This window comes from Puma concolor, chromosome A1 (genome assembly GCF_028749965.1).
Source record: "Puma concolor isolate L17-30 chromosome A1, mPumCon1.1.hap2, whole genome shotgun sequence".
Taxonomy (NCBI): domain Eukaryota; kingdom Metazoa; phylum Chordata; class Mammalia; order Carnivora; family Felidae; genus Puma; species Puma concolor.
The window spans coordinates 44,533,767-44,558,958 of NC_141667.1; the positions used below are offsets into that span (position 1 = coordinate 44,533,767).

The window sequence follows — 25,192 nt, forward strand, 5'->3', positions numbered from 1 at the left end:
TCAGTAGGTAGCTGCTAGGAAGTAGCGAGGTACCTTGAAAGGCAGGCGAGTAGTTGCCTAGGAAGTAGGGAGCTTCCTGTCCCAGGAAGTGTCCAAGTACTAGGTAATTGAGCACTATGTAGGGCCTGGTGGCCATTAGATGACTTTGCTCTATTTGCCTTCTCTTGAACTCCTAGATCCCCTTAAAATATTCCATCTCCTTCAATGCCTGTCTAAAACTTAAGAAAATTGGGTATATGCACTGTGTGTGTGTGTATATATATATATATATATATATATATATATGTGTGTGTGTGTGTGTGTATACATATATATATACACACACATGCACACACACTACTTCATGATGGCAGAAGTTATAATTGGTACAATATGGAACAAATATGCATGCATGAATCAAACTTGCCTTGTAAATTAAAAAAAAAAAAAAGAATTAACCCTAATGCAAATAATGTCATTAAAGTTAAGATGTAAAATATTGAAAATGATTTCACTTTATCATATAGAAAATTGATCAAAGAATTTAATAGGCTTAATAGAGTTTATGCCCCAAATTCCTTTCTTGTGGCAAATTCATTGGAGTTGAATAATTCCGATTTGTGTATTTCAGATTAGATGTTTGTATTTAAAGCGTCCTTGAGGTTAAATGGCAGCATTGAAAGGGCTCAGGTCTAAGTGCCAGTGACAAACAATGACGCTGAAATGCCCTGTACTGGCCTCAAAACATTGCCCAAATCTTTTGTCACATAGCACTTAGGTTTGCGGTGTTGTGGACATTTTCCTCTTGTAAGTGTTTGCAGACTCAGCAAGGAGGCAGAGTCCTTGCTAAGCCCCAGAGCAACACACAGAGAGCCAAACCCTCATCCCATCCCAGGTGACCCCATGAGCAAAGGGCCTCCAATCATTCTCCTCCTCACCTTGGTCGGGATCCCGGGCCAATACCACAGCCACGGGGGTCTTCACCGTGGTGTTGTCAAAGACAGCCACAGCACAGTGGCTGGGGAAGAAATGGGGGGCATTGTCATTCACATCCTCCACGTAGAGGGTCACATCTGCCTGGCACGACTGGCCGCCTCCATCTGTCGCCTTGGCAACAAGGCTGTACGTGTCCTTCTTCTCTCGGTCTAGGGCTGTAAGGGTGGTCAGCTCCCCTGGCCAGAGAAACGACAGCCAGTGAGCTTTCTCTGGGGGACATGCCTCCAGCACATGCCTTCTAGGTATCTACGCAAGGCAACCACAGGGACATAGAGTTTTGTCACTCTGTGACAAAAAGGGGTCAGAAAAGGGAGTATATACAGTTAGGAAAGAAGCTCAGCCCCACACCTGCCTGCTTCCCTAATTCTCCCAAACACATCACCAATTTCAGATTCTCACCAATGAGCTACAAAGAGACACAACATTTTTAAAGGGCGACTAGACAATTTCTAACAACACATAAAATGTGTTTATCCTTTGGCGCGCCTGGGTGGCTCAGCCAGTAAAGCGTCCGACTTCGGCTCAGGTCATGATCTCACAGATCTGACAGATGGTGAGTTCAAGCCCCCTCGGTGCTGACAGCTCAGAGCCTGGAGCCTGCTTCAGATTCTGTGTCTCCCCCTCTCTCTGCCCCTTTCCCGGCTCGTGCTGTTTCTGTCTCTCAAAAATAAAATAAACATTTAAAAAAAAAATGTATCCTTTGGCCCACGATTTCACATCTAAGAATATATCCTATGGAATAATCAACCCAAGGATAAAAATGTATGTATAAAGATATTCTTTGTAGCACTGTTTATAATAGCAACATACTGAAAATATCCTGTATGTCTTTCAAAAAGGGATTGGTTAGGTATATTACGAATTAGCCATACAGTAAAATACTGTGTGACCCAAAAGGAATTATGATAGAGTTTTATGTAATGCCTTGTTAATACCTCCCAGATGTTGCTATGTGAAAAAAAGCAAGTCACAAAATAGTATTCTAGAGTGCTTCTCTTTGGGGAGGGGCTGATTATTATACAGACTTTCCAGTTTCTGCATAATACACGCCCACGGTGTTTGGATTTTTGTACAATGAGCATGTATTATTTCCATATTTAGAAAAACCACCCCGTTTTTTTAAGACCCCACCAATCATCCTGCAGCTGAACAAACAGCCCCAGAGAGAGATTAGGTAACCTGCCTGGGGTGACTCAGCACGCCCATGCTGGAATGAGAAAGGACAAGGTTGTCTCCTATTTATCCAGACAGCTTCCTGGGACACCACTCTCACCTGCCACCTCCCTGCTCAGGAACCTCCAAGCCATCCTTTGAGCTCTTGGTTCCAAGCCAAGTGTCAGCAGCTGGCCGTCTGTGGCCTGGGCCTTCTGTGCTGCCCATGCCCACACCTTCCCCCACCGCAGCTGGATGGGGATCCCACTGTGCGGCCGTTTTTCCAAAGGAAGCAGACCCCATCCTGTCTTCTCCATCAGACTCTCACAGCCCATCCTCTCCCAGGCATTGGTGCTCTACCCTGCAGGGCTCTCTGCTTCCAGCTCTGGGCTTTGTCCTCTAATAATAATGACAATGTCAACTGCATCCACTGGACTCATACTACGTGCCTGACCTGGGCTAGACTTCTATAGACTTTCTCTCTTGGGATTTTCTACAATAATATTTTGAGGTCTGCAACGTACACGTCTTGAGATCATGTCCTTGACCATGAAGCTCACCTGCCTAAATCCTCTGATGGCTCTAAAGGTGGAGTTTGTGCCCGCCCCCCACCCCTACCCTTGGCCTATCTCCTCCCCTCTGTGCACTAGTTTCTGGCCTTGCATCAGGACCTCAGATGAATGTGCTCTCTCCTAAAACAAGGTCCTTGCATAAATTCTCCTTGAGTGTCTATCCCTACGACTCCCTTAACTCTGCCCCCAGGGCTCTCTCCCTGCTCCTGTCAAACCTTCCCTTAGCATCTTGCGTCTTTTCTTAACTCAGCACGTTCAAACCACTGATCTGATGACTGCTTTTCCCATAAGACCCAGAGCCCGTCCGTCTATTGATTATGTCCCGCCATCTAGTGCAATACTTGGCACATAGTACCAGTATGTTTGCTGAGTGAATGGATGGATGGACAAGTGAATTCTCGCTTCTTCTCCAAGGAGCCTAGCATGGCACTTGTCACTGGTATTCACTAAGTAAGTTCTTGGCTGGATCCCGCAGCTCAGGAAACCCACCTGTATGAGGATCCAGCTTAAATTCATCTGCTCCAGGACCATGCAGAGAATATGTGATCTGAGCGTTGGTTTCGGAGTCCAAGTCTGTTGCAGAGACTTTCAAAATGAAGTGTCCTGGAGATATATCTTCACTGACTTTGCCAGTATAGAGAAGCTGGAGATGGAACACAAAGAGGAAGATTGTGGGAGACACACGTGACTGAGAGAGAGGCAGAATGACAGAGAGGGAGAGAGAAGCAGAGAGAGAGAGGTCAGAGAGCAAGATGGGGAGAGGGGAAGAGAGGGAAGCAGGGCGTGGTTAAAACGGAATAAGGTGAAACTGCAAGGAAAACGGAGATTGCCAACAAGGAGCACGATGGCAAGGGACTAGTCGGAAAAGAAAGAGAATGAATGCGGAGTGAGAGAGAAGATCCACCATCAAAAGCCCACACTCAGAGCTAGAAGGACCTGCTTCCACCTACTCCACACGGGTCCTTTGAGGCTTCTGGAGGAGGTTGGTGAGATGAGCCTGATGTGAGGCGTTCTGGAAGGTGTCAGGTCAAGCCACTCCCTCCAGGCCAGGCATCCTGGTCTCTGTGGTGAGGCCATGCTGTCAGGCTCACCTGCCTATACCCCAAGACAGACCCTTGGCTGTTTGAGTCAGGTCTGGACCCTAAGAGCCCCCAGGGCCTGCCCCCATCCTCCCTTCACTACAGGTACCTTCATAGCAGGGGATATGGCACAGGGGAGAGGCTGGAGCTCCCCAGGAGCCCAGTGTTCCTCTACCTGCTGGCTCTGGGCACAGGTTCCAAGCAAACTGGTTTCTCCCACTGCAGGGTGTGGGTGAGCGTGAGACCCTGCTCTGGGTGGAGGCTTTGGGCCTGGGTGGGCTGTACAGAGATGGCCACCCAGACCTCTTTTCTCTGACTCTAGTGATGCAGTTGACCACCTCTGGGAAGGCCAGGGCGAGCTTGGTCCTGGCCTCTCCCAGCATGGGGAGGATGCAGGCTGGTTGCAAGGATAGTTAAGGGGAAAGAGGAAGAAAGTATGGCCACCATCCTCCCCAAGAAAGGCTGCCCTTCTGAGATCCAAAAGGTGGTTATCTTGGATCCCACGAAGGCATTTTCCATGCACCTGATAATATAGGTTCTCTTTTTCTACTACGATTTTCTGTAGTTGGTGTGTAGAAGACAGAGGAAGAAAAGGTGATGGGATATATGTATTTTTTGTGTTATAAGGTATGTGTTGCATCAATGTGTGCAAATAAGTGAAGTGCGTATATATATGCAATGCACATGTAAGTATGTTTGTGTGAGTTATATATGTGTATTTCCACGTCTGGATGGGTATACAGATGGATGAATGTTGTGTGTGTATGCAGGTATATGCTTATGTATCTGTGTGCATATATGTATGGGTATTTGCATGTATATGTAGAGTTGTAGACGATCCTTTGTGTGTGTGTACATGAGTGAGTATGTGTAAGTTTGTATTTATGTATATATACTGAATGGCTGGATTTTATGTAAATTTGAATTACTGTAAGTTGAAATGTTATAACAGTAAAATGTTCTATCTGAAAACTTTGAGGCAATGCAAACCACCAAAGTTAAGAATTATTTACTGTATTTAAAAAAATATGTTTAGGGGCACCTGGGTGGCTCAGTCGGTTGAGCGTCTGACTCTGGCTCAGGGCATGATCTCCTGGTCCGTGGGTTCGAGCCCCGCATCGGGCTCTGTGCTGACAGCCCGGAGCCTGGAGCCTGCTTGGGATTCTGTGTCTCCCTCTCTCTCTCTGCCCCTCCCCCTCTTGTGCTTTGTCTCTTTCTGTCTCCCAAAAATAAAGAAATGTAAAAAATATGTTTCAACACAAAGCTACGTGGCAATGATTACTCGCTTAGGTCCTCTAAGAACACAGTTCTCTTCCCAACATACACACACGTGCACACACACACACACCACCACCACCACGACCACCACGATTCAACGTTTGTTTTCAAGAGTAATTTAGGGTTGAATTAAGTGAAGTCCTCAGCAAAAATGCAACTGCCCTGCCTGCATGTTTGTGTATACTTACAACCTTGAGGAGGGCATCTAAGGTCTGTATTATCCATGTAGGTGTGGGGATATGTATATATGGGCATGAAAGTAGTGTGGGGTGTCTCTGGGGGCAGGTCTCTTTGGATGTAATGAGCCAAGCTAACAAGCTGAGTGGAAGAGGGGTTTCCCCCCTGGGCACAGCAGATTGTGCTTGGAGAATAAAGAAGTTACTTTACTTCTGGATGTATTTTTCAGGGAAGTAGACCTTTGTAGGGAGTATAGGGGGAAAAGTATGGACCAGGGGTTCTAGAGAACTTGGTGACATCCCTATGGCAGCAGTCGAGGGAAGGAATTGCCTAGAATGAACCCTGCCTAGGGCACTAGTCTGAGGCCAGCTGGGGAGAAGCAAGAGCTGGTCAGTGATGCAAGCCTCAGAGATAGTCCCCCGAGCCCTTCTCCTTCCTCTTCTGCCTCCACTGTCACCTCACCCTTACCTGGCCCTTACCTGTGAGCACTGCGGGCTGTTATCATTGATGTCCAGAACAAAGATCTCCACGAGGACCGAAGCCTGGAACTTGCCGTCGGAAGCTGTGATTCTGAGCAAGTACTTGGCCGTGTGCTCACGGTCCAGGGTCTTCCTCGAGAAAATCCTCCACTCATCTCCAACTTGGCTGATGCCAAACTGGCCCAGGGGGTCTCCCTCTAAAAAGATGGAACAGAGCTTCCAGGAGCTGAGGAAAAGGAATAAACCAGGCTTTGTGCCATAGGTGCTGCCCATGTGACACTTTTTCCAGGATTTCTAGGAAAGACAAAATTTTCCTCCCTGAATAAGGGACCCATATTTCTATTGAGTCAGTTATTTGGTTCTGGCTTCAAAGGCCTCCTATGAAATGGAATTATCACCGTGAGAAGCACCACTCTAAAATATGTGGCTGAGGGGCAAATTTCCTATTTTTTGTGCTTTGGAAGGCATTGTGGGGAAGTTAAAGGGAAGTAAATTTCAATTCTATACAAGAAATAAAGAAACACCATTTTGGGGCACCTGGGTGGCTTAGTCGGTTAAGCATCTGACTTCAGCTCAGGTCATGATCTCACAATCCGTGAGTTTGAACCCCGTGTCAGCTCTGTGCTGACAGCTCAGAGCCTGGAGCCTGCTTCGGATTCTGTGTCTCCTCTCTCTCTTCCCCTCCCCCACTCAGCTCTGTCTCTCTCTTTCTCTAAAAAATAAATAAACATTAAAAAATTAAAAACAAAAGCTCCTTTATGGCCACTGGCTAGCTGGTTCAGTCACTGGACAGGGATTGGGGTAATTTAAGTCTGCAATAGGTATCTATTGCTAGGGAAAGCAGCTTGTAGAGTGTGGTTTTAACGCCAGATCTGACTCAGGCTTGGAGTGCGACCTTGGTTGAGTTTCTGCCCCTATCTGGGCTTTGGTTTTCCTGTGTGTGAAGTGAGGGGACTGAGCTGGAATCATATCTATGAGTGTTTTCACTCCAACACTTAGGTCCTATGATTGACTTAAGGAGTCTTTCTGGTATCCACAACTTGCTCTAGGCAGAATACACTCCACAAGGACAGTCATCTGACAGAGTTTTCAGGGATCATAAGACTACTGATGCCTTCTCCATCCTCTAGAAGCCGAGAACAGTTACAAGTATCTCCCTTCTATTCTTTCTACTTCACCTAAAGTAATAAGAGATCTTCTCTGCAAAACACTTTCCAATTTACAGGGGGCTGTCTGAGCTTTCTCAAGTTAGATCTTACCAGCATCCTTGTGAAGTGAATGAGAATAGGCATGCCAAGTCTATAAATGGAATCTAATAAGCCACAGAGCCAGGACTTAAACCCGTGTCTTAGGGCACCTCTTTCTAGACTTTTTTCAATGTACCCCAGTGCCGCCATTCCAAGACAAGTATTCTTACCTGTAATGTAGCAGGTGACCTGTCTGTTCTGCTCAGAGACATCAGCATCCACGGTTTTAAGAGTGGCCACGAGTTCACCAGGTTCACTGTTCTCAACCACAGATCCTCTATAGTCTTCAGAAGCAAATCGGGGAGCATTGTCATTCTCATCTGTAATGGAGACTTCAACCAGGACCTGAGAGGAGAGCTGGATGGTCCTTCCATGGTCATGGGCCACCACATAAAAGCGGTAGGTCTGGCGTGTCTCACAGTCAAGCTCCTGGAGCGTGGTGATCCAGCCAGTCTCACTGTCAATGGCAAAGAGCTCATGGATATTGCTACCAGGATCCACTGGCAGCCTGTAGCTCACCTGGCCATCATTCCCAGTGTCCTGGTCATTGGCAGTCACCTGAATGACTGAGGTCCCCACTGGCATATTCTCAGTGAGGACAGCCTTATAGGGATCAGCCTCAAAGATAGGCCTATTGTCATTGACATCCTTCACTTGGATATTGACAGAGACCAAGGAGACCAAGGGAGTGTCATTATGGGGACAATGTGCCATCAAATCAATCTGGTACCATTTGGTGGACTCATAGTCCATGGCCTTTCTCACCTTTAGAACTCCTGTGTTTCGGTCCAAGGAGAAGACACCATCCTTGTTGCTCTCTGGTGTGGTGCCCTGCACTAGACTATAGATGACTGGATCTTGAGCTGCCACTGCTTTAACAGAACCAATTTCAGACCCTTCTGGAAGATCTTCAGATGCAGAGAAAGTATACAAAGGTTCAGAAAATTTGGGCAAGGATACTTCATTAGGAACCACCTGAAGTCGTAACAGCACCAGAGAGTTCCAGTGAGGAGGCCCCCCGTCCTGGGCTTTGATTTTTAAGTCAAAGGCTCGGTTTTCCAATCCCACCAGGCTCTCTTTCACCTTGACAACACCAGTAGTTGGGTTGACTTCAATGACCTCTTCATCCAAGTCCTCCACTGAGTCCACTGAGTAGGTGACATCTGCATTCCGACCTTCATCTGCATCATAGGCCAACACCTGGATAACTGGGGAGTCTTTACTGACATTGGATTGAATGGACACTGTGTACTCAGATGCTTTAAATTGTGGAGGGTTGTCATTTTCATCCGTGAGGATGATCTTCACGGTGCAGAAGGCCACTCTTCCTCCTCCATCCTGAGCCATGACTTTAATGGCAATAACTCTTTCTGTTGAATTTTCCCGATCCAGTTTCTGCAGAGTGGTGATCTGGCCATTGGGGTTTATGGAGAACTTCTCACCTGCTAGTTTATTGATGATGGTATAATCTACAGTGCCGTAGGGACCACTATCTTTGTCTATGGCTAGCAACTCAATCACCTTGGTTCCCACCTTTGCATTTTCTGCCAATTCTGCCTCATAAACATGCTGCTGGAACTCTGGGCTGTACTTGTTGGCATTTGTAGTGTTGATATACACAGGCACAGTTGCTCGGAAGACCCCATCAGAAGCACCTACCCTCAAATTGTAAGAAGAGTCCAGGTGCTTTTTGCAAAGGTTGAACATAGAAATTATTCCTGATGAACTGTTGATGGAAAAGTGCCTGTCCTGATTGCCAGAAAGAATCAGGTACTCCAGGCGGGAGGTATCCCTGCTGTCAGGGTCAAGAGCTTGCACTTTAAGAACCAGGTGTCCACATGTTGCCAGCTCACTGACATTGGCTTCGTACTGAGGTTGCCTGAACTCTGGGGGGTTATCATTGATGTCCGATACATTAACCACCACAAGGGTTTCACCAGTGAGTGGGGGATCTCCTCTATCCATGGCCCTGACCTTCACATGAAAGTGTTGTTGAGTTTCATAATCCAGCTCTTGAACGGTGGACATCTCCCCTGTGCTCCCATTGATCTGGAAGAATTTGGAAATATCTGAGCCATCCTCTACAATCTGATAGGAGACATCACGGTTCTGCCCTGAATCCTGGTCAGAAGCCAACAGTTGGATCACAGGGGTCTGGGCAGGCAAGCCTTCCGATACTGAAGTCGTGTAGACCAATTGAGAGAAAGTGGGAGGGTTATCATTGACGTCCTCCACCAGGACTTCCACTGTGGCTTCAGAAAATGACCCCAGAGCTGTGTCTGTGGCTCTAACTGTGAACACGTGTTTGGTCTTAGACTCATAGTCCAAAGGGCCTGTTACTGTTAGAACACCAGTCTTGAAGTCAGTGGTGAACAGCATCAAGGGCTCTTCCTCCACGATGTTGTAGATGAGTCGGAGTCCCTCCGGACTTCGGGCCTGGGTGTGGAGAATTGGGGTATAGAGTGTGATATTTTCAGGCACTCTCACTTTGTAGTAAGGAGTCTGAAACAGCGGGTTGGATTTATTTCTCACGGTGACAAGTACCTCTTCCTCAGTCTGGAGGGTTGGGGTGCCTCCATCCCGAGCAATGACTTTGAGGTGATACTTATTTAAAGCTTGATAATCAAAGGGTTTCTTCAGTGATATGTCCCCAAGATAGGGGTCAATTCGAAAATATGCATAATCTTCTGCAAATGCATATGTGACAGCACCATTTACCCCCAAGTCCTGATCAGTGGCAGATACCTGACAGAGAACGTCCCCTGGTTCTGTGCCATCTTGGATAACTGTGTAATAAGGTGCATGCTTAAATTCAGGGTGATTGTCATTGACATCCTCAATAGAGACCCTGACCAGAGCCTGAGCCACCCTCTGAGGGGTCCTGTTGTCCCTCAATTCCACCGCTACCGCATAAGTGTCCTGCTGTTCTCGGTCAAATGCCACACCTCTTGTTTGCAACACACCTGCTGACCTGACCATCCGAAACATATCTGTGCCATTCAGTAGGAAGTAGGAAAGCGTGTCATTCAAATGATTGCCCTGGGCACCAAGAATCACCAGTGCCTTTCTATCCTGTAAATTCTCCTTCACTGTTGCCTTATAGACGACCTGATCAAACTGCAAGCTTGTGTTAAGAGCCTGTGCCAAAGAAATTTTTACCAGTGCAGTATCTTGATATAGGCCATCAGAAGCCCTGATGGTGAGCTCCCGAGAGACTCCCAGGAAAGCAGGGTTCAACACAGATATACGGCCTGTGATGGGATGGATGGCAACAGCTTCGTCAGCATTGCCAGTTTTGATGCCGTAAGTGACTTCCGAGTCATCATCGTTGGCCTGCACGATTAGGAGCTCCATACCCCGATGGATAGGCTTCACTACCGCTACTTCATATACCTGATCTGAGAACCTGGGAGGGGAGTCATTTACATCTTTGACCTTGATGGTGACCTGGACAGGCCTGGGTGCAAATAAGATGGGGTTTCCTTGGTCATGGACGTAGACGCTGAATTGGAAAGAGGGCATGCTCTCGTAATCCATCTCTGATATGATGATCAGGGTTCCCATGCTGGGATCAATTTTGAAAAACTTCAAAGCCTCTGGCTCCAGAATTTCATAGACCAATAAGGAATTAGCTTCTTCATCACTGTCAGAGGCACGAATCACAAGGGGGTTGTTGTTTTCGTCCACGATCATGCTGTACAATGGAGCTGCTTCACTAATTTGGCCCACAAACACGGACTTGAAGAACATGGGAGCATTGTCATTTTCGTCAATGATGTACACAAGAGCCATGACATCAGTAAATGCTCCTGCCATATTGATGCCTCGGATTTTCAGCTGGTAAGATGAAATTTTCTCATGGTCCAGGTTCTTCTGGGTGGAAATGAGGCCAGAATATGAATTCATGGAGAACACACCATCCTTGTTTCCCTCTCTTAACTCATAGGTAACTTCCGAGGAGCTTGTAGCTGACACTAGGAGGACTGGGGAACCAACAGGGATTGATTCAGGGATCTCGACAAAGTACTCGGCTTTGGAAAAGATAGGGGCACTGCTATCTGATGGGTAAACATTAATGATCACTGTAGCCAGGTCATGCCACTGTGGGGAGCCTTGATCTTCTGCCTTGACTGTCAGGCTATACCGGGCATGATTTGCCTGATCGAGTTTCTGGGCCAGAGTGATGATGCCTAGCAGGGCATTTATGTTGAAGAAACCCTCGCTGTTCCCTGAAACAAAAAACAAGACAAACTGAAATTTACCCCATGTTCAAGAGATACCAAGTAGGCTTTCTAGATCAGTAAAGAGGCTATCACACAAAACGTGGACAGGACAAAATCCACATCCTGTGCTATCCTGGATTTAGTTATGAAATGGTATATAGGGAAGACACCTGTTTTATAAAATACCTTACACAAGGCACATAGTAGCTACTCCATAAATGGCAGCTTCAATGATCACTCAGTCTTTGGGTCACAACTTCAGCTACAAACCAAAGCTGTAGAAGGTCTTGAAAGCGAAGAAAGAAAGTTACGCTTCGTAGGAAAAGAACACTCCACTCTGTATTTCGGTGGCGACTTTTACAGGAGAGACTTTTAAAAACCACCCTATCTGCTCCCCACATAGTCTATGGTGGGAAGGTCCTTGTTGGGCTTGGAGGTTGGGTGGGGAGAGACTGAACCCAGACCTTGAGGCTCCTGATCAAATACCCTTTCCACCACACCTGGATTTTCTAAATGTCAAGCATTCTCACATTGCCTTTATAGTTTTTTCAATATCCAGCCACCACCTTCGCAATTTTATACCATTATTGAGTGCATATTTTCCTTTAAACGGATTTGGTTTTTTAATTTAAAATATCTTAAAAATAATTTTTTTAATGCTCATTCATTTTGGGGAGAGACAGAGAGAGACAGAGTACAAGCAGGGGAGGGGCAGAGAGAGAGAGAGACACACACACACACACACACAGAATCTGAAGCAAGCTCCAGGCTCTGAGCTGTCAGAACAGAGCCTGATGTGAGGCCCGAACTCATGAACCATGAGGTCCTGACCTGAGCCAAAGTCAGATGCTTAACTGACTAAGCCGCCCAGGTGCCCCTAAATTTAAAATAACTTAATAGGCAACTTTTGTATCACTACTTTAAAAGAGAAAATCCTTATTGCTTGCCATACATCAGAGGCTACCACAAAAACAAGTCAGTGGAAAAAAACATTTGGATAAAATACCTGGGTAAAATCTGGTTAAAACCTATTGCTTGCTAAAGGATGTGAGCCTGAGATCTATCCTCTTTCCTTTGTAAAACTAGGAGTAGCAAGTGTTAGAGAAGAATGAGAGATTCGAGTACCCAGTGAGGCCTTTGTCCTTCACTAACCAGGAAGCCCCCGTGAAAATCAAGGGGAAGTATTTTCTCCATATCTGATTGCCTATCTTTTATAGGCCTTTTAAAATTTAATATGTAGGGGCTTCTGGGTGGCTCAATTAAGCATCTGACTTCGGCTCAGGTCATGATCTCACGGTTCATGAGTTTGAGCCCCGCTTTGGGCTCTGTGCTGACAGCTCAGAGCCTGGAGCCTGCTTCAGATCCTGTGTCTCCCTCTCTCTCCGCACCTCCCCCACTTGTGCTCTGTCTCTCTTCCTCTCTCTCAAAAATAAACATTAAAAAATTGTAAAAAAACAATAAAATTTAATATTTATTTTGATAAATGCATAATAACATTTCAAATTTAAGTTTTGAGGAAAGTTCTGGTTATACAACATTATATGATTCCCAAAAAATAATGTTGAAAATATAATTAATTATATTTCCCCCCAAAATAGTGTCTCAAAGTTATTGCAGTTTTTAAAATCTGACTTTATTTAGACAACAACCCCTTCCTCCCTCCCTCCTGCTTGCTCTTTCTTTCTTTCTTTCTTTCTTTCTTTCTTTCTTTCTTTCTTTCTTTCGTTTATGGTAAGAACAGATAACATGAGATCTACCTCTTAGCAAATGTTTAAGGGTATATAGCACAGTATTGTTAACTAAAAGCACAATGTCACATAGCAGATCTCCAGAATTTCAACTTGCATAACGGATACTTCCCTCTCCCTAGTTTTATTGAGATGTAGTCGACATATAATGTACTGATTTAAGGTATACAACATAATGATTTGATGTACCTTTATATTGCAAAAGGATTGCCAGAATAAGTTTAGCTAACCGCCATCATCTCACATAGTCACAATTTTTTTCTTGTGATGAGAAGATTGCCTATTTAATGCCATCATTGAGTAACACCTGAATAATTTTGCTCACCTCCAGGGGTATAGGTCTTCACTCTGGGAAGACCTATACTTTACTATTCTTGTTCTGTTTATCACACAGGTGCATATTTTATTATTTCAATAGTAACCAAATAGCCAGGCTTCATCACAAAACATTCCATCTGATTCTCCCACTCGTGGAAGCTATTCTCCAGCTGACTAGTGAGGTGATTTCCCAATTTGCCCTGTGATACAGACCCTGTTTCATCAAAAACAGTTTTGATAAGTAGACTGCAGTTGAAAAGTAGTTCTATTAAAAGTAGCCAAGTAAACTACCTGGGCATAATTATACTTTTTTATGTTATGCTGCTGAGAGAAAAAACTGGGGCACAAAATTGTATATTCACTTCAATCTTTGCTTTTAAATGTTTATTTTTGAGAAAGAGAGAGAGTCCACATGCATGCACACACGCAGGGAAGGGGGAGAGAGAGGAAGACAGAGAATCCCAAGCAGGCTCCGCACTGTCAGCGCAGAGGCAGAGATGGGGCTCGAACTCACAAACCATGAGATCACGACCTGAGCCAAAATCAAAAGTCAGACACTTATCTGACTGAGCCATCCAAGGTACCCCCCCCACACACACACCCAATCTTACTACTGCAAAAATATGCATAGGAAAAGATAAGAGGGAAATACACAAAATTATTTTGTCTGGTGAAAACTATGGCTGAGTGCTATTTTCTTCTTTATTCCTGCTTCTCCCATGTTTTAAAAAATGAGCATGTGTGACTTCTACAATCAGAAGGATATTTTAGAACAAGTGTTAATTTATCTATAAAATAAAATTAGTACCTCCATCAATGGGGTTGTGAAAGAGATAAAATGAGATAAAAGATGTGATTATGCTTCATTAATCACAAAAAGTAAGCAATTAATGGGTTAGAATTTGTATTATCATTCTTCAGTGATGTATATATAGACTTCTGCCACCTGGCAAGGTATAAGAGTTTCTGTTTCTTAAAAAAAAAAAAAGTAAAAGCTCTGATTTCTGGAAAGTATATAGGCAGTAAATGAACATTATGCTCTATGAGTCCCTTTGCAACATCTAGCTCGCTGAGTTTTACTTTTATTAAAGATCATCGGGGCGCCTGGGTGGCGCAGTCGGTTAAGCGTCCGACTTCAGCCAGGTCACGATCTCGCGGTCCGTGAGTTCGAGCCCCGCGTCAGGCTCTGGGCTGATGGCTCAGAGCCTGGAGCCTGTTTCCGATTCTGTGTCTCCCTCTCTCTCTGCCCCTCCCCCGTTCATGCTCTGTCTCTCTCTGTCCCAAAAATAAATAAACGTTGAAAAAAAAATTAAAAAAAAAAAAAGATCATTAAGAATTATCAAACATTAAAAATTATCATTAATGATCATATTTGGATACTAGATATTATCATTTTTGTTTCTTTAATTATTTATAATTCACATGTATCAATGATAGCAATAACCCCTGGCATTTGTATAATATGTGACAGTTTACAATATGTATTAATGCACATTTTCTCTTTTTCTCTTTACAGAGACTTTCTGGTACAGGGGACATCATTCCCAATGTTGAGAGGAAGAAAACCATATCATAGACATGAAACAATGATACGGCCTTAACAGAAAATGTTACTCCTAAATGTAACTCCTAAAACTGTGCCATACATATTACAAAGTATTTATAGGTCACTTCTATTGTAAAGGCACAAAGATATTACAAAGATGTTACACAGACTCCATAAGCATCCTTTATATATACATTGTTGCTGAATTTATATAATATGTCTATAAATTCTCCCGTAACTTAAGTAGGCCCTTCGTTATTATTCTTACCATCTCTGGAAGTGGATTAATTTAGGTTATTATAATCCCAGAGAATGCTCTAGAAATGGTATTTGCCAAAGCTTAGAGAGCCTGGCGTCTGATTCACTTGCAAATTCATGCCTCCGGTGGTTTCTCTTATTGCCAAAGACTCTTCCCTCATGCTCTGGCCAGCCTCTCACCTTTCATGGCCAGCCTCTCACCTTTCAGGAAGGAGTAGCGGACCTCGGCATTGGCTCCCCGGTCACCATCCATGGCTCGGACCTGGAGCAGCTCTGCGCCAGGGGCCGTGGTGTCAGGAACACTCGCCTCATAGTAGAGCTGGGTGAAGTGGGGCGGGTGGAGGTTTCCAGCCTCCACGTGAATAGACACCCACACAAAGTTCCTCTTGATGGGCATCTCCTGGTCTCGGACCTACGGGCCCAAGGGGAGAATGCCATGAGCAGCAAACGGAATGGGAGGCAGCAGGGTTACATGAAGGTCAATGAAATAGAATGCCGGTGAAAGATACATCCAACTGTAACTCTGTGTTGCTTTAAATTTTGCTCTCTTTTATGCTCTTTTTTCTTCAAAAAAATTGTTTTAATGCTTATTTTTATTTTTGAGAGAGACAGACAGACACAGAGAGACAGAGTGTGAGTGGGGGAGGGGCAGAGAGAGAGGGAGACACAGAATCGGAAGCAGGCTCCAGGCTCGGAGCTGTCAGCACAGAGCCTGACACGGGGCTTGAACCCACCAACTATGAAATCATGACCTGAGCTGAAGTCGGACGCTTAACTGACTGAGCCACCCAGGTGCCCCTGCTCTTTTTTCTTTTTAAATTAACTTATAAATTAGTGATTATTAGGCTTAGCTGTATTCATGGACTATCCCATTTTAGGAGAAAGACAGAAAGAAGTACAGAAACCGTATTTTCCAACTGAGGTCTCAGATGATATTTCTTCAAGATGTTAACATGTTATGCAGGGGAAAAAATTCTATGGTCAACTAAATTTAGGGGGCGCTGAATTAAATGATGTTAAAGTTTTCTTTGCTGCAGGACTTTGCAGAACCTTTAATATATATTAATGTGCCCAGAGGATGATAACCTAGCATATAAAATCCTGCTCCTTGAGTCAGGAAGGCTGGATTTGATTCTGGTTCCATCATAAAGAACTGTATGATGGTGAGTAAGCCCCTGTGGGCCTGTGGTGTAAGAGGAGAGAAATGGGTAGGATCCGAGCTGGGACTAGAGTGTGACACTTGAGGCACGTAGGGCGTAGATTTAAGGAGGCTCACTCTCAGGGTCATAAGGTGCGGGCACAGAACCCTGAAAGTGAGTCCTTCTTAGTTTTTTGTGCCCTGCCAACGCCTCTCTTGCTCACCCTAGTGCTTGCTCTAGGCGGGAGGGTCTCTGGGTCCTCCCCAGCTCTGAAACCGTGGCAGTCTGCATTGTCGCCATGCGGTCATGGAGCAGGGAGAGAGCTGTTGGGGGGTGTGTGGACTGAGCCCAGAGAAAGCCCGGGTTGTAGGAGTTTCCTTGGCAGCTCTGTAATCTCTTTCTTTACTCTCGGGCACCCCTTATGGAAGGTGCCTCTGGCAGGCTGGGAAGTGTCACATCTCATGTCATGCATCGTCATGAGCATCAGCGTACCTGTCTAATCAGGGAAGAGGGGACCTTCAGCGTGCCTCCAAGGGCGCCCACCCCCACATATCCACATGCAAGTGCATCTTTCCTGGTTTTTCGGCTTACTCACCATAACTGTCAGCGTGTGCTGGGAGGGGCCCAAGCCAAGGTCCAACTTCCCCACGGTTACCAGGACACCACTGCTTGGGTCCAGCTGGAAGAGGTTGGCACTTGCTGGGTCTTGGCTGCCATGTATGGTGTAGATGAGGCCTTTGCCCTTGTCTGGATCCGTGGCCTGAACTCGGAGTAGCTCCACCCCAGGCAGTGTGTCCTGGGGAACTCTGACCTCATAATGAGCCTCCAGGAACTGGGGCCGATGGTGGTTGACATTGGCAATCATGAAGATGTAGACCTAGGGAGAATGAGAGGGAAAGGTAGCCTGTAAGCTCTAGGGGGTCCGTGACCTTGTCTGTCTGGTTCTTCGCCATAACATCGGTGCCTAGAACAGTGCCTGGCACACAGCAGCCACTCTATAAATATTTGTTGAATGAACGATACAATTTCAAAATCACAAGGCTTTGAAATAACGTGCAGTCCAGTGGTTTTCAAAAACAAAATTTCGGTTAAAAGGACCTTTTCTTCAAGTGAATTTTTTAATGAAATTCCAATATATAAAGCAGGTAAAAACCTGGCTGAAACCACCGTAGAAATCTAGAGCCCCCACTGACCAGCATGCCTCATAACCCTGGCAGCCTCTATGGAACTCTATCCTTAATGGAAAACTGTTCATTGAGACAAAGCCCTTCGTTACACAGTGGGAACAAGAATTCTCCCAAGAGCACAGAAGTAGAAAATCTATCAGATAAGACTGGAAGGCAGAACCTTAATTCCAAACTCGGCATCTTCTGAAGTACACCACTTCCACTGAAAGCCTTGTGTAGCTTCTTCCCAATGAAGAAAGCCTCCCGTCCCCTCTCAGCTCAGGGGGTCCCCAGTCAAGCCTCTAACCTGAGTGGCAATGGTGTGGGACCCATCGGTCACCTCCACGGTCAAGTTATAGCTCGACCTCCTCCTTGTGTCGAGAGGCCTAGCGATGACAATGCTTCCTGTGGTCTTCTCAATGTCAAAGTCCATGTCCTGGTCACCACCTGGAGTGGGGGTGGGGAGGGGGAGGAGCACACACAGCCTCAGTGATGGAGACAGTAGGAGAGCAATGGGATCTGTCTGGCACGTTTAGAGGAAGGGGTCGTAGATCCTGTCAAGTTCTTGTCAAATTATTATCAAGATCTGAGCGGTGATACAGAAAAAGGTACACTTACAAGGCCTGAAGAGTGGTGGAGGAAGACCAACGTTTGCCATAGAACGTGTTCTGCTACCAGGATGGTAAACACAGGAGTAATGGAGCTCTACCCCATGGCCTATTAGACAGTTTGCATAGCCTAAAGGTGCCTATGTGCAGGAGAAAAATGAAAATAACTCTGTTCGGGGTGCCTGGGTGGCTCAGTCGTTTAAGCACCCGACTTTGGCTCAGGTCATGATCTCACGGTTCATAGGTTAGAGCCCTGGGTCGGGCTCTGTGCTGACAGCTCAGAGCCTGGAGCCTGCTTCAGATTCTGTGTCTCCCTCTTGCTCTCTGCCCCTCCCCTGCTCACACTCTGTCTCTCTCTCTCTCTCTCAAAAATAAATAAACATTAAAAAAATTAAAAAAAAAAGAAAATAACTCTGTTCAAGAGGAAATTGATGTAATAAACTGTAAAAATCTAAAATGTAGAATTAGCATGCAGCTATTTAATTGTTTACTCAACAGAAATCTGTTTAGTGGCATGGAAATATGTTCATGTTATATTATATTTTAAAAGGTTATAAAACAACATTTTAATATAACCCTAAGTGTGTGTGTGTGTGTGTGTGTGTGTGTGTGTGCAAAGAAAAACCACTAAAAGGAAAGACAGCAACATTTTAACAGTGGATTATCTTCTGATTGGTGGGGGTTTTGGTGATTTTATCATCCTCTCTGCATTTATTTGTGTCCTCTAAATGTTCTACAGAGTACATGTGTTAATTTGTGCCAAAGAAAAAGAAAAGCCAAACAAGAGGAACAGTTAGTCAGAATTGAAAGCCAGTCCAGGAAGTCAAAAATCTTGGGACAGGTGTACATCCAATCTCTGAACTAGACAGAATCTCTCTAATTGGACCCCAAAGTTCATGTGGTACTGAAACTCTTAGATATTCTTAACCTGGAATCCCTGGCTGCATTTCAAGGGATCTATAAATCCCTATATTTGTATTCTCGTGTGTGTGTGTGTGTGTGTGTGTGCACGCACGTGCACATGTGCACACCTTTCTGGGAAGAGAGCCTAAGCATTCATTAGATTCCCAAAGGATTCATCAGATTCTCAGAGGGGTCTATGCTCCCCTCCCCCCGGATATTCTAACAAAATCTTGGTTTAGAGACAAAAGAAATTTCAGAGAAGACCATGAGATCTTGGACCCAAGTGTCTCCTACAAAGAGAATGGACCCTTTCCCCTGATCATGAGGACGGAACCTGGGATTGGAACATGAAGCATGGCCCCAGGGACAGCGGTCCTCAAGCCATGGTCCACGATATCAGCTCTGCAGGGATCTCACACTGAGGCAGAAGAGGAAACACAAAACTTGTGCTTTCTCCTCTGACTCTCCTAGGCACTTGGAGTAACTGGGGGACTGTCCCACTCTGGCTGGGGTACCAGGGAGGCCATGGAGTCTCGACCTGAGATCACAGCTGGTGCGGAAGGAAAGATTGGCAGGAGTGGTGCTTCTCCTCACCAGCTGCCCCAGAGAACAAGGGCAGAGACAGTCACCACTCACACCCAAAGGAGGGGCTTCCAGGGAGCGTGACCTGAGTGAGCGTGCTCAGAAGGACCGTGCTGTGAAGACCGGGCCTGGGCTATACGGATGGAAGGGGCTGACCATCCTAGGGTCCTCACCGGAGATGTTGAACCAGAAGAGACCGGGTCGGCCCTCCACACTGATGACCCCCACCATGTGGTTCACGGGGTCCGTCTCCATGACTGTAAAGCTGTAGTGGGCCTCGTCAAAGGCCAGTGGTATGGAGGAGGGCCGGGGCTGGGGGATCCACTCGATGTGCAGCCGGACACTGGCTGAGAGTGGTGGCTGTCCACTGTCTGTTGCTTTGACCTGAAAAGAAGCCAAAACTGAAATTGAGGCCTTGTCTGCAGGGCTGGGCAAGAAATAAGAAGACCCAGGTGGCCAGGCGAGAGGCAGAGCATCCTGTGACTGCTGGAGCCGGCCTCCCGTCCACTCGTCCATTCATTCCACACCCACAGCAGGAAGCCCTGATGTCAACAGGCACCACGCTGGTTGCTGCAGGTGCAGTGGGCACGAAACAGGTGACCTGCTCGAGAACTTCACGCGTAGTGAAAAAATAATCAAGCCCCTCTTAACGGAAGGCTTACTGTGTGCTGGTTCTAGAGCTGGGCTTGGCACACACGGGCCCTTCTTAACAACCAAAACCATAAATTAGACGAGACTTTACGGAGCTCTCACTAGGATCAGACCCTGCTCTGAGTGCAATATCTGATTTAATCCTCATGACAGCCCTGAGAGAGGTCCCGTTACATCTCCCTTTGCAGGAGCAAATGGGCTCAGCACGGGGAACTCGGCTGCCCAGGATCGTCTGCCTCACCAGCAATGAGGCTGCTGGGGTTTGGAGTCAGGCTGTCGGACAGGAGAGGCCATATCCCAACCGCTTGCTATATTGGCTCCCTACAAGGAAACTGTTCTTATCCGCATTTTATAGATGCTAAAACAAAGGCTCAGAGAGGTTAAGTGGCTTGGCTTTGGGCAGGTGTAAAATGGCAGAGCTAGAATTGGAACCTAGGCTTACTTTGATTCCAAAGCCTGTGCTACTCTCACCAAAATCCTTATCTCTAAGAACAGATCAGGTTTCCCAGGCAAGGACCCTATTGCCTTCAAAAACAAAGGCCCAGAATTCTGATCCTTTGGCTGACGCTGGGGCTCCCATTTCTCTGGGAGAAAGGCAGGGAAGGGAATAGCACCTCCACCATGCCTGAGGGCTGTCTCCCTTCTCTTGTATCCTCAAAGAAAATCCCTAACTGGTTATGACACTCCCCGCCACACACACAAACCACTCACTGTTAGGATGTTGTACTCTCCAGCTGTGAAGGTGTTGCTGGATGACACCATGCCTGTGGCTGGGTCGATGCTGAAGCTCCCCTCATCACTCTCCTCGATACTGTAGGTGACCCTGCCATTGAGACCCTCATCAGGGTCTGAAGCCACCAGCCTGTACACAGGCCCAGGGGTTGCCGGGCTCAGCCTCTCTGGAAGGCGGACATTGAAGAGTTTGTGGGAGAACACGGGGGGGTTGTCGTTGACATCTAAGATGCGGACCACCACCCTGGAGGTGGACTTTAAGGAGGGGTCCCCGTTGTCCAGCACAGTCACCTGAGTACAGAATGGAGTATGAATTGCCAAGTGCAAAGCAGTGAATATGCATCACCACCCACTGCAACCCTTCTCCTATCCCTGCGTTGCACAGCCTGGAAACATTAGCCAGGCTGTGTTTTGGTATATACTTGTGATTTTCATTATCATAACTTCACCTACTTGGAACCCAGCTCTCTGGTGACCTCGCCCACGGGAAAGCCAGCAAGAACAGAGAAGCCGGAAAGAATTGGAAGAAAACAAAGCCACAGAGGCTCTAGAGAAAAGCTCATGTTCTTTACTCAGGAGGCCCATGGGCCATTTCTCGGAGACCATTTATTTTTTATTTGCTTGTAATTCTCATAAGCTTTGTTCTCTGGTTTCCTTAAGCTACTGGAGGTTAGAAAAAAAACAAATGGGAAGACATTTATGAAGGAGTGGGTGGTACCTTTTGAGTCAGACATGCCGACCGATGCATGAAATAAAATCCAGGGCAAGAGAAAAGGCACTAACTACCAAAACAACTTCAGAATCAAGGGCTATTTCATGTAGGGGCAAATCGTCCCATGCATCAAGGGCCCTGAGGGCATCATACAAGATAGGACATTTCCACCCTAAGTGGTTCTGAATTTTTAAAATATTTTGGTGTTTGAAGAGAAATACCTCTGCTGAGCTAGGGAGAATGCTTGCTCCCTAGAAGGCCGTTTAGCAACTGCTTACTAATAATACCTGTCTCTTTCAAAGGGGAGGTGCAGAGCCTGAGAGCATAGAAGGCCAGTTTGTTTCAATTCTGCTGAAGGAATGTGTGTCCCTCCCACCTGATGTCTTTAAGACTGGAAGAGATGCCCGCTCATCAGTTATGGATAGCTCCAGAGGGGGCATAAGTAGATTCCTTCTGATTTACTCCATTCTGGGTCAAGACTGATTCCTCTTGTTGGAACGGGCACCAGGGATGTTTACGTGATTTTACAAACATCCTAGGGCCCACAGATCTAGAGAACACAGGTCTGGGCTTTCATCTGGGTCTGTACTGACCTAGCGCTTGACCTTGGGCATAGGGATGGGCTGGAAACCAGACTCAACAAGTACACAGCATGTGTGTACCACTCCCTATTCCTGCACTCACCACAGACATTACTAATCAATCAGCGCTTCCTGCCCAGCCCAGACACGGTTTCAGATTCCTTCCCTTCCCAGTGCTGGAGAGCCAGGAAAGACCCTGAGAGTCTTCACCACCAACCACAGCAAGACTCAGCTTAAGAAACTCCTCCGCCCTGAGCCTCAGTCACATTACTTGGAGATGCGCGTGTGGCCCCAAGGCCTGGCTCAGCTTCTGCTTGGCCTCCTTCAGGAGGTTTTTGAATCCAGTGAATGAGTTCACCACCATCACTCACCTCCAGGATGTGTTCATCCTTGTTCTCTCTGTCCAGCTGCCGGGCTGTGGTTAGGAGACCTGGGGGAGAGGCGGAAGGAGGGACACCTGAGCGAAGGGCTCCCAGGGCCACTTTATTGAGAGTGTGTTCACGGACACATTTAAATCCTAGGGCAGAATTTTTCTGGTCTTTGGAGAGCAGAGGCATTAAGGGGAAATGGGGCCCTGGAGGAGCAGAAGGGGAAGTGAGGAAGGAGAGTGCAGCAGAGACCATGGGATCCGCGGGTGTCCCCACCTACGTCCAGCTTTCACCATTAGAAGGGATGCTGTGGGCCAGGTCACGATCTCGCGGTCCGTGAGTTCGAGCCCCGCGTCGGGCTCTGGGCTGATGGCTCAGAGCCTGGAGCCTGTTTCCGATTCTGTGTCTCCCTCTCTCTCTGCCCCTCCCCCGTTCATGCTCTGTCTCTCTCTGTCCCAAAAATAAATAAACATTGAAAAAAAAAATTAAAAAAAAAAAAAAAAAGAAGGGATGCTGTGGGGGCACCTGGGTGGCTCAATTGGTTAAGCATCTGACTCTTGATTTTGGCTCAGGTCATGATCTCATGGCTTGTGAGTTCGAACCCCACATTGGGCTCTTTGCTGACAGTGCAGAGCCTGCTTGGGATTCTGTCTCTCTCTCTGCCCCTGCCCCACTCGCTCTCTCTGTCTCTCTCTCTCAAAATAAATAAATAAACTTTAAAAAAAGAAATAGTAAAAAAAAAAAAGGGGGGGGATCTGTGAGCAATGTATTATTGGGGGCTTGGGGGCGGGGAGGCAGCTTGTGTCCCCTGGCTCCTCTCAGCTTGCCTGTAAGTTGAGGAAGGTGGATTTGGGTGTCTGTGAGTCTAGTCTTGATTTCCTGTGGCACTATGGCTACAAACTGCAGGCATCTGAGGCCAGAGAGGAGAGAAAGCGCCAGCTGTCTACGGCCATCAGGAAAGTCAAGTTGGAGGTGATGCTACAGGTGATGCATCAGCACTGGGTAGGAAAGGTCTCTTGAATGAAAGCAGAGCAGGCAAGGGTCAGTGGGTCATCTGAAACTTTCAGCAAGTTTTTTTTAATCTTGTTTAGGCAATTAAATGATGGAGTCATGGAATGGAGTGTGAGGAAGGGGGCTCAGTGAGGGGAGAGGGGATCTGGTACTGGGTGGAGACTCCCGGTGCTGGAAATGGGAGCATGTGTGAGGAGTGGCCTCTGTTAGAGAAGTGTTACTGCCTTGTGAGGTAGAACCAAGTCACCCTGACTTTTTCTTCCCTGACTGAGGGCAGGCATGGGGCGGGGGGAGGGGGAGGGTGGAGCAGAGAAGGTTCCTGGAAAGCCCCACAGCTAAAGGCCCTTCCAGTCAGGGAAGAAAGACACACTTCTCTGGGCCAGTGTGAATATTGTCCCAGGTCACCTCACTCAGCTCATCCCCAAGCTGAGGGGCCTGACGGGGATGGGCCCAGGATCCCGGGCCCCCCAGGAGGAGTGCAGGGACGAAAAGGCCTCAGCTAGTAAACCTTCCTTCTGGCTCAGTCCTGGCTTTCCTCCTGCTTCTCTCTCTCTGTCCCCTCTTGTCCCTTTCTCTCCTCTCTCTCTCTCTCTCTCATTTATCCCTCACCGTCCTCCTTCTCTCTTCCTTACCCCTCTCTTCCTCTCTTCCCTCCCCTTATTTACCTCTCTGAATATCCGACATTGTCTGTCTCTGGTTTTTCTTCTCTCTCTCTCTCCCTTGTCTCACCACCGCATCCCCAGACCTTCTAAGGGCCAGTGTCCCTGGAATTGCTGCCTATGGCTTCCTGGATCATTGCCTCTGTCGTCAGCCTCATCCTTCTCTCTGAGGTCAGCGTCAGGATTCCCAGGGAGTGCCTTGTAGAATGGGGACATGGCAAAGCCGCCCCCATGGGTCCTGTGTGAGGATCCTTCCTGGCATGAGGTGGACCCTCGTCATTTCTCCTCCCCAAACAAATGTTTCCCATCACCCATCTCAGGCCCATCTTTGACTTTCCTCTCCCTCATCCAGTGATTCTCCAACACCCGTTGATTCCACCTCTAATGGATTCCAGATCCTTCTGCTCCATTCACCCTGCCCTACCACAGTCTAGATCTTACTCCAACCACCTTTGCAGCTCCCTCTCCTTCAGGGTCCCAACAGCCAACACTCCTCTGTGTCCAGCTCTGTATAGATCTATATTGATTAACTCACTTAATCTTTACGATTACACAGGAGGTAGCTATCATCATGTCCATTTTACTGGTGGGAAAAGTCAGGCATAAAGCAGCTGAGTAACTTTACCTACCTCTTGCAGTTAATAAGTGAGGGAAGTTGGGGCATCTTGGTGGCCCAGGGGGTTAAACATCTGCCTGACCCTTGATTTTGGCTCAGGTCATGATCTCATGGTTCATGAGATCAAGCCCTGCATCAGGCTCTGTGCTGACAGTGTGGAGCATGCTTGGGATTCTCTCTCTCTCTCTCTCTCTCTCTCTCCCTCTCTCAAAAATAAATAAACATTTTTTAAATTAAAAAAATAAGTAGGAGGAATGGGATCTGCATTTAGACAATTGCCCTACTTGCTGTCCCTTCCTCCCTGCTGGCTATTGCTCCAGTCGCTCTCCTTGCCCAGGTGTCCTTGCAGACTGCTGTCAGTCCTTCTCACCCTTCAGCTCAGCATGGCCACCCCTGCTCCGTGAAGCTGTTG

At 46.8% G+C, this 25,192-nt stretch overlaps 1 protein-coding gene across 1 annotated transcript in view; it reads right to left on the reverse strand.

Moving 5' to 3' along the window:
• The window catches only part of FAT2 (FAT atypical cadherin 2), an 84,378-nt gene that overhangs the window by 29,110 nt on the left and 30,076 nt on the right, over window positions 1-25,192 (reverse strand). The window contains exons 4-13 of the mRNA XM_086698466.1: window positions 22,498-22,556; window positions 20,813-21,124; window positions 19,624-19,834; window positions 17,665-17,804; window positions 16,787-17,068; window positions 15,254-15,464; window positions 7,130-11,188; window positions 5,713-5,909; window positions 3,189-3,342; window positions 918-1,151 (exon numbers count right to left, since the gene is read on the reverse strand). Coding sequence (XP_086554592.1) covers window positions 918-1,151; window positions 3,189-3,342; window positions 5,713-5,909; window positions 7,130-11,188; window positions 15,254-15,464; window positions 16,787-17,068; window positions 17,665-17,804; window positions 19,624-19,834; window positions 20,813-21,124; window positions 22,498-22,556 — 5,859 coding nt within the window. The remainder of the gene's footprint in view (window positions 1-917; window positions 1,152-3,188; window positions 3,343-5,712; window positions 5,910-7,129; window positions 11,189-15,253; window positions 15,465-16,786; window positions 17,069-17,664; window positions 17,805-19,623; window positions 19,835-20,812; window positions 21,125-22,497; window positions 22,557-25,192) is intronic.